This window comes from Chelonus insularis, unplaced genomic scaffold (assembly GCF_013357705.1).
Source record: "Chelonus insularis isolate UGA/USDA-ARS -01 unplaced genomic scaffold, ASM1335770v1 contig_326_pilon, whole genome shotgun sequence".
Taxonomy (NCBI): Eukaryota; Metazoa; Arthropoda; class Insecta; order Hymenoptera; family Braconidae; genus Chelonus; species Chelonus insularis.
This window is the reverse complement of record NW_023276496.1, coordinates 616627-632073: the sequence shown is the minus strand read 5'-3', so window position 1 is coordinate 632073 and position 15447 is coordinate 616627. Positions and strand designations below refer to the sequence as shown.

At 28.9% G+C, this 15447-nt stretch overlaps 1 protein-coding gene across 2 annotated transcripts; it reads right to left on the bottom strand.

Annotated features, from left to right (window-relative positions):
- Positions 1-623: 623 nt before the first annotated feature.
- On the bottom strand, positions 624-14528 carry LOC118066017 (acid sphingomyelinase-like phosphodiesterase 3b). 2 transcript variants are annotated; one of them, XM_035081720.1, is made up of 10 exons: positions 14037-14528; positions 10183-10252; positions 9387-9455; positions 8649-8820; positions 6821-7026; positions 6235-6464; positions 2499-2679; positions 1891-2000; positions 1582-1757; positions 624-1099 (listed from the first exon to the last, which is right to left on the bottom strand). In XM_035081720.1, exons 2-10 carry the CDS (start codon positions 10238-10240, stop codon positions 853-855), a joined length of 1449 nt encoding a protein of 482 aa, XP_034937611.1. In that variant the 5' UTR covers positions 10241-10252; positions 14037-14528; the 3' UTR covers positions 624-852. The 2 variants fall into 2 exon arrangements, with proteins under 2 accessions (XP_034937611.1, XP_034937610.1); XM_035081719.1 differs by having other exon boundaries at positions 853-1099; positions 14167-14528.
- Between the last annotated feature and the right edge of the window lie 919 nt (positions 14529-15447).

Genomic DNA, 15447 nt, shown 5'->3' with positions numbered 1-15447 from the left:
TATTCAACATTTCTCATGCGACTCCGACTGTGGTGCTACTGCTGGTGCTAACGCTTTTCAAGCTATTACTAGAGACAGCAGGTACCACCCAGTATCTCTGTGCGCGGTTTTTAATGTGAGCTATGAACCAACAATTGTGCAGAAATAAAATCAGTACTCCTTTTCTACCAACTTCCCTTACTTTTTAGTTGAATAATTTAATTGTTTAAATTGCATCAGTATTCTGGAGTAAGTAAATGATCTAATGAGTTATTCTTTAAATGATGAATGAATTACAATATGACGTCAAGAATATTAATATGCTTGGAAATGTCTTTAGACATTCAGAAAAGAATATTGTTTAACTCAATTTATAAATAAATGGAAGTAATCTAATGGTGGTTAGGAATATTTAATGATTTTGTAATTAATTTAAAATATTTCATTTAATATTCATAGTTACAGCTAACTATAACTTCAGTATTCTCCTAGTAAAACTACCAAGCTCATCATATCGTATCATTACTTACAGTTACTGCTGACAGGAGATAATATGAAATAATGAAAACAAGTCAATTATAACAAATCATTGTATATTTTATTAAGAAATAACGTGAATTACATTAATTAGATGACACTGACGTAGATAAGTTCGTCAAAAGCTTTTGAAATTTTATGTTATCATTAATTCATAGAATGGATTTTCAGAAAATTCAGCTGAAAGAAGTATTTCGATAGCATTTGAACTTAAAAATAGTAGTAAAAAGTAAGAAAAAAAAAGTTGAACTTATGTTCTCTGTCAATCTTCAACATCCTCTTCAGCTCAGAATGTCACTAAGGTTGTTTAAAATTTAATGACTTGATCCTTCAAGTCTATCGATTGCGAAGTAAACATCCAAATGTAGTAACGACATGGAGTACTATGTAGAGAGGTAAAGTTGGAGAACAAGCTGTTGCCAAGGCGTATGCATAGGATGAAAGACAATTACTATAGGAGTCGGGATTGACACGAGTTATAGCACAATAGTGTTGGAGTATACAAGCACCATCATCAGCACCGCCACAGCCCCAAATTTCTTCTATTTCTCGTGGTAGTGATACTGTGTTGGCAGCATAATATCTAGAATTAGTAGTATTGATTTCAATTACATCCTTTTCATAATAAATGGAATAACTAATTGTTATCATCACGATTATCATCATTGTTATAATGTTCAATTTAGCCAGTTTTCCGACAACAATTTTATCATTCTACTTCACAATTATAAAATGATTGATTTCAACAAAAATGTAAATGTAACTTTTGATATAATTATATCAATTTGAATTCGATTAAATTTTGAAACTTTTAATTAATAATGTAATTCGTGAATACTAACTAAATTTAATTTAATTTAATTGTACTAACAAAGTAATACTGTTATATTAATTAAATTAGAATGTAACTAATAATAAAAATACCTAGAAATAATAAAAAATTTTTACAAATTAAAACAATATATATATATATATATATAGAAGACATACAATTGGCTGGAAGGCTTTAATAGATGACTGATTAGATACAGTTATAAACAATTGGTTATTATAATCAACACTCACCTAACAAATGTATCATCATTAGCTTGAGTGAAGCGATGGGCAAGATCATGTAGACTTCGTGCATTAATTTCCTTCAATTCATAATAGTCTAACAGAGAATATTCAACAACCCAGTTTGCACGGCCAATTGAATTAGCTTTTGGTAGATCAAGATAGTACTGAGTATAATCTAAAATCTAATAATTTCACAGTTTCAACTAATAGGCAATAATGATTTTATTCATCAAATTTACTACATAAAATTTGATTTAATTTAATATCTAATGATGAAAACTATATAAATAAATCATGTTATGGGTAGAAACTTACTTGTCCTGTGCTTGTTTCAAATTTATAGCGTCGAAGTCCTGGATTGTTTGGACCATTTGGACGACCAGGTGTAATGCTAGGAGCCATCATAATCCATGAAATAGGTACTCCTATTGGTTTAAAGATCATTTAGTTATTTACAAAAATAGATACTTATAAAAATGGTAATTTTATTTTTAATTTAGTTTTAAAGATCTATATTTTCGAAGCAAACTTTTACGATTTTTTATTATCGAATTATTTTAGTTTTAGGACAAAACTCTATTTTCAGCTCTATAATCATGTTATACCGAGACAAAGTAATCTAGAAAATTTTGTTAAAGAGGAAATTAAAGCTCAAAAATAAAACTTCAAATGTAACGTCAACATGCACGATGAAATCAAACAATCTTTTATTGGTATTATAGAGAAAATAATCTACACATCAAGGGAGATATATCATTTTATTAGTTAGCTTATCGTTACCACATGAATTGAAGTTATCAAATTATCATCATAAAAAATAATTAGTCTATTAAACAGGAATCAACATTATTCATTTTATCATCAAGTTCCATTTATCAGAGTTTTCTTTAATGGAAGGGTATTAAATTGTGTTAGAAACTTACCCATTTCACTATAAATCGTACGAAAAGTGTCAGAATGCCAATGGCCAAAAAATTGGCCTGCAATGATATCTGCATTTTGTCGAATAAGTTGAAGGTACTTTCGATTGTGTTGTTCTTTCAAAGGTAAAGCTCCAGTCGCTCTTTCATCGACACCAGGTGGTGTGTGACCAACGACGTATACCTATATACATGGGCGAAAATTATATTATATTGAAAAGCGAGTAAAATTTTAATCGATTAACTTTGTTTACGAAATTTATCACACTCCATTAATTGAAAATTTAATTACGTAAAATATTATTTTGAATCTACTGACAAACTTTAATCTCTTTCTATACCCAGATCGATATAAAAAACTTTTTCAATTGATCTTCAATATTCTATTTCTAATCAAAGCAAAAAAAATTTACTCAGTATAATACTCCATATTATCTCTAAAACTTAGCGTCAAAACTCAGATAAATTTACATTGAAAAAGCATGACATATTGACGTCATGTCATCTAAGACATTAAGATTTCAGAAAAAGGTAAATGACATTCCAAGTATCGACTTCGAAATTCTAAGTGACATTCATCAATTTAAAATCAATAAACTTTCTAATGTTCGATGATTCTCCTAATATATATTGAAAGTCCTGACAGATTTAATAGAATACAAACAATTAAAAAGATGAATTTAGACAGAATTGATTCCAAAATTATCTATAACTGGGTAGGGGTTTCAATTATCAACAGTTCGAAATTCGCCTTATCCAGCTTGTTATCTAATATTACGCTATCTCGATTCAGCTCGGAAACATTTTCCTAAGTTCTAGATGTTGATTTCGGAAACCGGATATCAAGATAACTTAGTTTAGCAATGTAAGTAAAGGTATTCATTGTCTGGAAGTATTAAAAACACACACTTTATCATTATTACAGATCTATGGAAGTTTGGGCTATGATACTACATCAATCGTAGAAAAAAAAAATAATCAACCGGAATTGTCGGTTCAATCCTAAAGAATTACAGGTGAAGCAGGAACAAAAGCTTCCTGAAGAATACCGTCAATCTACGATGAGATAGGGGATCTCCAATGAATTAACAATAGGAATGCTGATTGATCACTTTTCGCGTGAACGATCTCTCTGACAAGTTCTCAACGATCTGCAATTTGTAGCTGTGTGTCTATATAAATTACTCTGATAGTTTTATTTGTTAGTAAACTTTCATAAATAATTGAATTATTATGAAGACAAAAGTCTTATTATATTCAGAAAATAATTTATTAATTGACAATCAATTTAATACTTGCGTCAAAACACTTTATTAAAACGTGGTGGAATGAGTTTTTGATGGAAAATCTTTGGGATCGAAAGTGTGCGATAATGAAACTTATGAATAATTGGTGGGGTAAGCAGTTCTATATTCATTGATAGGTTTGAAACATTGGTTTAAGTTTCTGAATATTAATGATAAATATACTGTTCATTGTTTTAATCATGACATGTAATAAGGATTTTAAAAAAATTAAAAAAGATAAAATGCGTTTAATTTTCTTATTCAGTTATTTAACAAGTACAGTATAACTAGAAGAACAATGCTACTTTTTATAGAAGTCTGGCTTTTATAAAAGTAAAATGTACTTTTGTAGAAAAAAAGTCTAATTTTGTAGAAATCTTAGTTGGTGTTTAAAATATTGTAATTTGTAAATAAAATTTTTTCGCGTCCATTTTTAGCTTTTAAATTTCCCGTTTAATGAATTTTTTAATTTTAATCATAAATACAACTGGAAAAAATGTGTATTATCACATAATAAAAATACTCATTGGAATTGAAAAAAAATTATATTCTGATAAAAAGAATGTTTCACTTCAATAAATTACTCTCAATCAAGTATTTAAAAACAAACTGCTCTAATGTTCATTGTTAATAAATTATTGACAATGGATTATAAGTAAAAACTTTTTAATAAAAATTATAAAAAAACAAACTTTTTTTAATATTTTAAATCAAAATAATTAAATACCGAATGAGCATTTTTGTAGCATTTAAATATCGCTTTTAATCCAATCTTTGATATAGTGTGGTTATATAAAAAAAAACGTTTTATTCAATAAACTGATATTTAATGAAAAATCTGTTTACAAATTCAAATGTGAATCGAATAATATAGTAGCATGAAAAGATATAGTAGTATATTGTGCAACTAGAGTGGAAACTAGTTGATTGTCCACAATGGCAGTGTTAGACGCACGAGCGAAGTAAGTGCGTTAACTGCCATCATGGGCATCAGCTAGTTTTTACTCTAGTTGCACATTCTATTTTTTTATCACAAGTGCGGCAAAGGGTTCACTAAGGCGGGAATGGATGGGAGTGTGTGTGGGCGCGGAACAGGGGATCTGCGGGGGCCGGGCATTCAATATGTGCGCGTGTAGAACAAGTTTTTCAAAATTACCCGTGGATTATTGTTGACAAGCCTTACAATGGATAATCAGGGAGTTTCCACACTCAAACCCGTGCGGAATAGTAGTAGTTTCCCCGCACGTGTAATGATAATTGTATATTACATATAATGTAAATGTCTGATTCTAGTACGTTAATATGTTCAATAAAGCATGCTTTATTGTGAGTGAAATCTGATATACTATTATAAGCAAAATACGTTTGTAAAGTCTACAGATACATCATCATTATAGTTATATAAATTTCTAATTGATAGTACATATTATATAACAGAAAATACTGTCTATTAATTAATTAGCTTAAAATTTGTATCTTTTCTTTTTTGACGGTATATATAAATGAACTAATAAAATGTGACCATACAAAAGATGAAAAAGTTTGCATCGACCAAATGCCGACTCTATTTAATATATTAAAGTTAAAAATAAATTGAAAGCTAATTAAAACTTGAAAGTAGAATTTAAAAAAATCCTTTATATATATTCACATAACATATTTGAATAATTTTTCCAATTAAATGCAACGAAATAAATTGAAAAACCAATTTCATCAACATTTATAGTAATTGCAGTCGTTGATATCAATTCTAACCAATAATATTTATCAAATACATTCTATTATGATTTTTCATATAAAACAATCATAAATAGTTTTATTAAATCTATCTGATTTGACATGAACGGCAATATAATCAAATTAATTACTACCAACAAAACACATAAAAAATTAGTGAGAAGTACGATGTTAATAAATCGAATAAAATGAAAGCGAGTAAATGAAATAATTCATTTTTAATTTGGATCTTGCATTGTCTATGTAATTAAAATGATTAGTGATAAGTGATAAGAAGTTGTGCAAAGTCAGCGGGAGATAAGCGATAACGAGCCACTTATCATTTCACTACAGTTTAAGAATGGTCTTCCGAACAAGACAAATGGGCACTTCGCCACCGAGAATAAGAACCTCGCCCCGAATTAAAGCAGATTACAGTGGCCTATGTTCGGCTGTCACGCGCGCTCGTAGAATATTCCTCATGTTTGCCCTTACCAACCCCAAGATCCTCTCTGACATACCAAACCTATTTTGTCATCGTGCCAAAAATCTTTTCAAACTTTATTTATTTTTTCTTTCTAATTAAATCCTACAACTGACGGAAATAAAATTAATCAATTATTCTTTCTTGTTCTATTTTATGATTGTGTTACGAACTTAATAATGGTGCTAACCTGACGTGAAATGACAATAATACGAAAGACATTTATTATTCACATCATTACTAAAATACTCACAGTTTCTGATTTTTCTCTGGCTATTCGTAAGATAGATTCAAACCACCGCCATTGATTGTGTGGGTCACTTGAATTCCTTGTCGTACTACCTCCATTTATCCTCTGTTGTTGATGGTATTGATGTTGGTGAATGCGACTGTCTACACTTGAATCCGTGTCTAACCAGAGATTTGTATTCAGCAAAATTATTCGATATTTCTTAGACTTTTGTTCGAATACGTAGAAACCAGCTAAAAGAAATAGATTATATAAACCAATTTTTCATAAGTTTTAAATAAGAAAATATCGTATACGAAAAATATATAGAGCAAAAATTCGCTATTAGTTTCAATTTTATTTCATTTAGATATATATTCAAGTTGAAACTATTTCGCTACAGAAAACTTTAGTTCACTATTCTCTGGTTAAACTTAAATTTATGCATAACAAATTAAGACTTCTACATTTTTATGTTCTTTCTTTCTTTTTTTTTTTTATGAACACAGCTGAGAAAATGTGAATTATGACGACAATGCATATGCGAAAAGAGACAGAGGAAGAAAATGAATGAAAAAAAAAAATTTTGCCTTCATTTGCAAGTACGAACATTTTTCAAAGGTTTGAAGAGCTTCGCTTGGGAGCCAGTGTTTCCAGAGAATTGCGGTCTGGCTGAAGTTCAATCCAACATCCTCATGTCCCAATGCTGGGAATACAAATTGTGTACTAAATGTATGGGACAATAAATCTGTGAGATTCTTCAAAGATTGTAGTCGTAGTTCTTCACTCATTTCTGCAGCATGAGTTAACGCGTCCCTGCATCAAATAATGATAACATCATGAATAATAAGCATAAACAGTTGCTGTTGAGTTTTATAGTTATAATAAGGTATTAAATTGTAAAATTTCCCGATTTTAGAACATAACTGATGTTGACTGTATTCTACACTGAGAATCTCAGTTCTCCAAAATGCATTATTTTAATGCGGATAAGTAAGTTAAATATGACGTCACCCATTTGATTAACATTGTAGTCACTTTGTACACACTTAGAAATGCGTTAAAAGTGACTACAATGTTAATTAAATGGATGACGTTATATTTAACGTATGCATTAAAATAATGCATTTTGTAAAACTGGGATTTGCAGTGTACTTGTTCGACATTAAATCTTATCATTCAAGCTATCAAGTTGTAAAAATTGAGACATTGTGAGTAGAAATTCAATGTCTCTTTTTTCTGTATCATATCATTTGTTAACAAAATCCCATTTATAATAAAACTATGAAATAACTTGACATTATTCGAATAATATTTTAACTTAATAAAAAAATAGGATTGAGCACACTATGTCTGTGCTAACACGACAAATTTCCCATTAGTAATTGTTTACAACAAATGACTGAAGTAGTTTAAATTTTACTTAGACCCTTCTTTATAATAATATTTTTCGAATAAATTTTGATTAAAGCTGATATCTCGATCTGTTCTTGAGATATCGAAAACGAAAAAAATGCTGACATCCGTACAGGCATACATTCATACATACATACATACGTACACATATCATTCTGAAAATTGGTCAGTATGCTTACAAATATCTTGAAACGTCGAGACATGATAAAAATTCAAATTTCACAAATCGACCCAATTATAATAATTTTCTGATGGAAAGTTAATAAATCTTTTTTAATAAATAATTGCATTTCCTATATACAAATAGTTTTTGTTATTTTTGTTTAATATTTCAAGCTTGATAAAAATTTAAATTTTCCAAGTCTGGAATATACAAACTATTTAGGCAACTGGACTTTTCACGTGAGTATTTAAGAAACTCTCCACTTTAAAAAGGTAAAATACTTTAATGACTCATACTTTTTCTCATTTAACAATTAGTATGAAAAAAAAATGAACAAAACAATGGCTTAAAAAAAATATATTTAAAACAATTCAATTTTTTTTTTAATAAACTTGAAATTATTTTGGACGAAAATTTTAGCTCACCAACAATATTCAAATAATTGTTACACATGATTATTCATTTACGAGTTACAGACATTTAGAGTGAAGGTGTACTCTACTTTGACGGTTGGTAACTTGGTTAAAAAAAATTTGCACAACGCAACATCGAAGAGCAAATAAAAGGGCGAAGCACAAGTTTCAAAACGTTGCCTTCAAATTCAATCCAACATTTTTTAACTTTACTAAAGCTTTCAAAGTTTATCATAAACTAAAAGGTGGTCTGCTCATCTCTGATTTTTGCATCACCATAAATAATTGTATAAGTGAAACACAAATTCTTTTTAAATTAGAAATCATAGTCTTCATAATTTTACAAAATAATGTATGCAAAAAATTTAGATAATTATTTTAAATAATCAACTTTGAAGTATGTTACAATATCTACCACTTATTAATAGCCATTAATTATTACAAACCCTGTCCACAAGACGAACTCGACACCCTCATCCTGTTTCGATTTCATGGCTCGTACAGCAGACTCAATCAAAGCCCAAGGCGAATCACAACTATAGTTGCCAAATATTCCAGCTACTTTGCGGTCTGGTTTGATTCGTCCATCTTCAACTCTTGTTCTCGTGTTCCAACATGCTGTAAGTAAATACTTTCATGTCTAATATTTGCATTAGATAACGAAAATATAGGTAATTTAAAATTGTTATTATATTGTAACATTTTCTAATCTCCTTTGTAGAAAAATGAAATTTTTTTTTCGTTTTTTTTATGAAAAAAGTAAAAAGCTTTTTTAATTTTTTTTGAAGAAAATAAAACTCAAAGCAGTATGATGAACAAACAGTCAAAACTAGTTACAAAACAAGAGTTTTTTTTTTTTACCAAATCTATTAAAAATCATGTAATAGCCGTAAGAGCTTATTCCAAAATTGTTCAATATTGAGAAGCTTGACTTTATGTAGATATTTAGATGGGTGAGAAAGATTGAGAGTTTAGATTGAAATGAAGAAAAATAAAGTAAGGTCGAAGGGTGTCATTTACTCAACGAGTAAACACAGCTGTAGTCGTTGAAGTTTGGATAAGAGAGCTCTGAAACGCGAAAAGCTTCAGGGTAAGTATTAATAGGCAAAAGTAGAGATATGAAACCCAGTGAAGAAAAGCAGGAGAAAGATGAGAATGATTTAAATGAGTAAACTGAGACTTACTATTCCCGGTGCTGCTTTCAGACGAATATTTTGGATCATAATGGAAATCGGTAATATGCCAGAAATAACCTGTAATGAATGTAAATTTATAGTGACTTTAAACCTAAAAATAAATAGTACCACAATGGGCGAAAAATCATGCAAAAACACTAGTCTGGTTGCAAATATGCATTGAGATAAAAATTTGTTACTAGAGCACATTTTTATTTATGACAAATGATTTTTTTTTTGTTTATATGCATACAGAAGAACACTAGTAGGTTCAGCTGTAGAGAAAATACATTCTTTTTTAGCCACAAAGAAATATTTACTCATTTTGTCTATTTGTTATTTGTAAAAAATCTGAATGTTTACCTTAAAAATTCATTCATGTGGATATGAATATATTTTATTTCAATAAAGAATACTTGGAACAAAGAAATATTTCTTTAAAATGTCTCAAAGAAATAATTTATATTCAAGAGTAAATTTTTACCCAATTTAGAAATTGCTGAACTTACAATTGTCATAAAATAAAAACAACATTTTATTGTAAAAATATTAATTTTTTAAAAATTATAAATGCACATTACAGTTTTTTAGAATTTTAACTCTTCTTCTTCTTCAAAAAAATACAAATGAATCACTAATGATATTTTTCTAGGATGAAAAACGGGGGAATAATCTTTTTTATAGAAATAAAATAAATTATGGAATCTAAAAAGACTATTATGCTCCATTCTTCCTTATAAGTATAGTAATAATAATGATAATAATAATAATGCCAATGACATCAACATTTTTTCACATGACTTACCAATCTTTCCATGAACCATAAAAGAACATAAAAGCATCAAGTTTAGTCGTATCATCATTTCAAGTCAGTCCTATAAACAATGTTCAATTGATGTTCCATTACAATAAAGAGTAATGCAAGAAAAATATCAGATATGTATGAAAAAAAAATCGAAAACATAAAGTTGAAAAATAAATTTCTACACACAAATATTGGTACGTGAATGTTGTATATTTACAGAATAAATTGAAATCTATGTACATAAGCATTTGAATAACAAGAAAATATCGAAAAAGGTTTACCTATCATTCAAGTTTGTCTAACTAAAATTTTATAATGAAATATTGCATGACTGATGTACTAACCCATGTAGAATCACAAAATTCAATTGCCCCTCTGGGAATATTACGTGAATATTTGATTCTCAACCACCAATAATACATCGGTTTATATCTACTTTACTAATGCAACCACCATATTCCAACACGCGGGAATTTTCCGGGATTGGATCAAAATACCTCTTATATATTGACGCACCTGCTATTTCCTGGTTGTTAAACTACAAGTTGTTCCAAACTATCTTCTATCAACTACCACAAAACGATATTGGCTTATCCGATTACAGTATGTTGCTAAAGTATAGTTGCAAAATTGAAAGTCTTCGTATATCTTAGCATTATCATAAATTTGTAAAACTTTCTTTCTGATCTTAAAATTTTCAGCATTAATTCTAGACAGTGTATACATTTATTTTCATATCGGATTTTACTTCCTAATAATTCATTCATTTCGATTACAACATGCTACTAATATACTAGTATGCACTGATGCTTGAGCTTGAATTGGTAATTCTGATTAACGTAAGCTCATTCAATGCACATCACATCATTATGACTTCATATCGATGGTATTTCGGGAAAATTTCAGTCACGAGAAATAGAAAAAAAAAGAAACATCAAGAGATGTCGGACCAAAATCAGGTAATACTACTCGTGAAAATGTTTGTAAGTGGAATTATTAAGCTTCGTTCCGCCATTTGGTTTTTTATAATAGTCATAGCAGTAAATCGGATAAAATTACACTGGAAAACCGTAACAATAACGGTAAATTTTCAAAATGTATAAAAAAAAAAGATAAAGTACAAATGGATTTTATTATTTTCAAGATATTAATATTGAAAAAATAAATTCGACTAAAATTTTTATCTAACGATATCTTGATGCCAATAGAATGATTTTGATTGCTGGAGTACTTTAAAGTCACTCCAAGTTGATAAAATTTTTATTGAAGTCACTTGAATCGTTGCTGAGTTATTTATAAAATTCTACATCATCAAAGAGTGGAAGTTCTAAGCCTGACTCTCTGAGGGATAAAAAATTTGGAATGTTTCGATGTGTTTTAAAAAATTATCTTTGCAGAAATAAAAACAAGTAAAGCTTTTTAAGAGCTGAATTTTGTATTCAATTCTTTATTGAATAATTTTGAATAATACTTTAGCAATGCATGGAATGTTGAGAATATTTAATTAATAGGTGGAGCGGTTTGATATTAAGCATATGACCATAGGGCATAGTTTATTTTTTTGCTCAATACAGATGCAGCTTAATGGTTAGCCATTATGTATCCCAAATACCGGGAATTATTAATATTCAGCTTATTTTGAAGCATGTAACTGGAATTTAGAGGAGAAAAAAATTTTTTTACATTGTTATGCATGCATTTCCCTCTGATTAATCGTTTTGCTATAATTTCTAGTGACATGTTACTGTGGTGAACAAGAACTTAACTAACATCAGCGCACACATTTTTTTTCAAGAATGTGCTATTTTTATCGTAGTGAAAAAAATATGAAAATCGTCATTAAATGAAAATATTGTTTAACCCGACTTTAATATTCCTTTTATGTACGAACATGACTCTTATCTAATGCAGCACGCACCGAGTTAAATGATCTACGACATATAAAAGAAAAATTTATATAGCAGTAAAAATTTTCATAATTACCAAGTTCATTAGAAAAATTGAACTTTTTCTTTAAATTTTTAGGAACCGTAATTATGCTAATTTTATCCGCCATTTAATAACATTTTATTATGACATTAATCGTTAATTACTCAACTAGTAAAATTAATACTAAAATTCTTAAAAATGATTAATTTTTTATAAAATAATAATAAACTCAGTGATTTTATATTGCATTTTCGCGTGATAAAAATTGGAACGAGTAATCAGGAAATGCGAAAAGACAATAAAAAGTAATTATTTTTATTTTTTTTGTCTTATAAAGTTACTCATCAAAAATAATCTTTCTTAGTAAACTCATATAAAATCGTTGGAGTATGATAAAATCTATGTTGAAATTTTCTTTAATTAATTAAGAAAATTCTGCGCTTTGATATCCATACTTCAATCCACTTTTGTTACTTTGAATTAATTAAAAATTTTCATAGGTCATGATAAATTAACTTTCTCATTTAATATAAGTTTACTATAAATGGAATTATTTAAAAAAATTCCATTGATTTCTTTACAAAAAAAATTGTTACCCGGTTCCTTTGATTAACTTTTATTTCTTACAACTACGAAATAACACTAATAAGAGTAAAAAAGTTTAAATAAGTTAGAAAGATGGTGAGAAAAAATGGTAGTATTTTTTTCAAAGAAATTGACATGAAATAATGTTTTTAAAAATTGATTGAATGTATTATTTTTAAAAAATTTGTTCAAAAGAAAAACACCAAAAATTGTTTCAGCTTGAAGGAACGAACAGGTAAACTTCATTAATAACATGAATGTGAAGCTTGAAAAGCATCTGGGAAACATATTTATGCAGAAACAGACACAACCAAAGTTTGCATGTTAAAGAGGCAATCAAAGTTAATGCAAGAGGTATAACTGTGCATGAGTATTATATGCATACAGTGTAAGGTACACCAAAACATTTCTTAACCGGAAGTCATCAAAAACTTTCAAGTCCTACTTAATCAAGTACTTGGACTCCACAGTAGCTCGTTTCTGGTCCGAATAACAATATCCAAGTGTTAGCAAAATCAATAAGAAATCTAGAAACTTGAGAGCGATACTTTCGTGACTAAAATCCTGAAGAACGGAAATTTATCATCGTCAGCACTTTTTATTATTTCTCAAGTGGCAGAAAAAAATTTTCACAGAAGCGATTCCCAAGGAGACGATGAGCGAGTAATTACCTATTACTAATCACTTTCTGATCAAGTGAAAAAGCAACTAAGAGAAATCAACTGAATGAGTGTATATGTATATATAGACTTTTGGCAACAAGAATAACAATACTTAAGTGATTTAGCTAGTTTGACCACAAGCGAACTAGCAACAGGACGGATCCATTAGTTGTAACTCTGAGTTAGTTTGGCTAGGCACGTAATCTAATAGGTTTACAATTCTATCGAATTTGTCTGCTTGGTTAACTAATTGATTTTTCCTTTCACGATTAACTAATTTTAGCGAATTTTTAAAAAAAATTACATTAAAAAATAGAGCAATGTGTTAGATAAAACTAATCGATCATGTTTAATTGACTCCAAGTGTCTGCATAATCTGCTGATTAACGATATTATGGGGGTAATTACTCGGAATGCCTCATTTCTATAATAAAACTATTAGACAGCTTATACCTCCATATATATATCAACGATCTATGTAGTCAAATAGTGTCCTGCTTCTCCATTTCAAGCAACAAGTATAAATATGAATAATTTAAAAGATAAATCGTCAATCATATTTAAACGATCATTTTACAAAATAATCATGTGAATTATTGCTCATTACTATTAGATTGTATTTCATTACTAATGTATTGTTGTTATCATGGGAAGGTATATCTGATTTATATCAATTACCAAATCCTTTTAGTTAAAATGACATTGGACACGATCCATATCACAAAGAATTACTGATTAATTGAACATAAAAGATACTGGTCACATTTCACGAAAATAACGAATTCACATTAATAGCCACTTTTCATACCACTTTTTATTCTTCTACACCCTTGCAGACAAAAAATTAGTGCTCCGTCTTTTTTTGCGTTTTGTTATACATTTCTCTAGTATTTTACATTAATGTTTTTTATTCCCTTTATTACTTTTATGTTTTATTTAATTTTTTGTAAAGAAGTCGTCATCTGCAGAATTTTCAGCTCAGTAGTCAAGGAAAATAATGAAAATTCAAAAGATTAAATAAAAATTTTATTTAGAATAAAACAAAAATTATTTAATAATATTTAAATAATTTTATTGAGAAAGAATTTGGAATTTTTCTGTTAATGTTTGAAAAATTTCTTTGAACTAGACTTTCAACACATGTGAAGCAGTGTGAGGTGTTAATGTTGTAGCCTACACGAGTCAACTACTGAATCTTCAACGTTTGTTCATAGAGTAGACCTCAGGGTGGTTCCACTAACGCGACTGCGCTATTACCCACCGTCACAACCCCTTTCATCTATCCGTGTATAGTACTTTTGTTGTTGCTCTTTTTCTCTCCCTTCTATATATCATTGTATCTTCTTGACATTGTTCTAACGGTTTTCGTAAATCGCAAATCAAGAATGTCATTGTGTCTTCTAATCCAATATCTTTTCAAGATATTTTTATGTTTCACAAACAAGAAGTGAGGGTTTAAACGCTAATATATCTTTCGTTTTGTGTTATGAGAAATAAAAATAAATTGCGACAAGGAATGTTATAAACGAAGCGAATACAATGTGAAGAAGGAGCTCACGGTGTTTGAGTCAATAAAAAGTACTACTGAAAATCGTACAAAAGCTAGAAAGTGTCGGTGTATATACGGTGACAACAGCTTTGACTGTCTTCTAGTTATTTTCATTGGTCTCAGTATCGTAGTCCTTTATTACTGAATACATCGCACCTGCATGTTCCCGCGACAAAAATAAATACATTTATACCTATGGTTTTCGTAAAACTGTAGAACAATTCCGTTTTACTTCAAACACTCAACACCAAGTGTCTAATACTGTAGATAGTAAAGGCAAACATTCAGTAAATATTGAATGATCTTAGGAAAACCAGATAACATGGTCTTCAATTTATTTCTTTGTTGTTTTATTTCATTGCTGTTTTGAAAATAAATTTTTGGCTTAGAGATTTTAAGACTGAAATTTTTAAGATAATTTTTTATAAAATAATATTTGAATTTATTTTGAATCAACGAAAATCATGGTACCACCTGTTTGCGTTCACCTGTTACCACTACATCGATTAGAAAACCTGAAAAGACTCATTGAATCTTGTA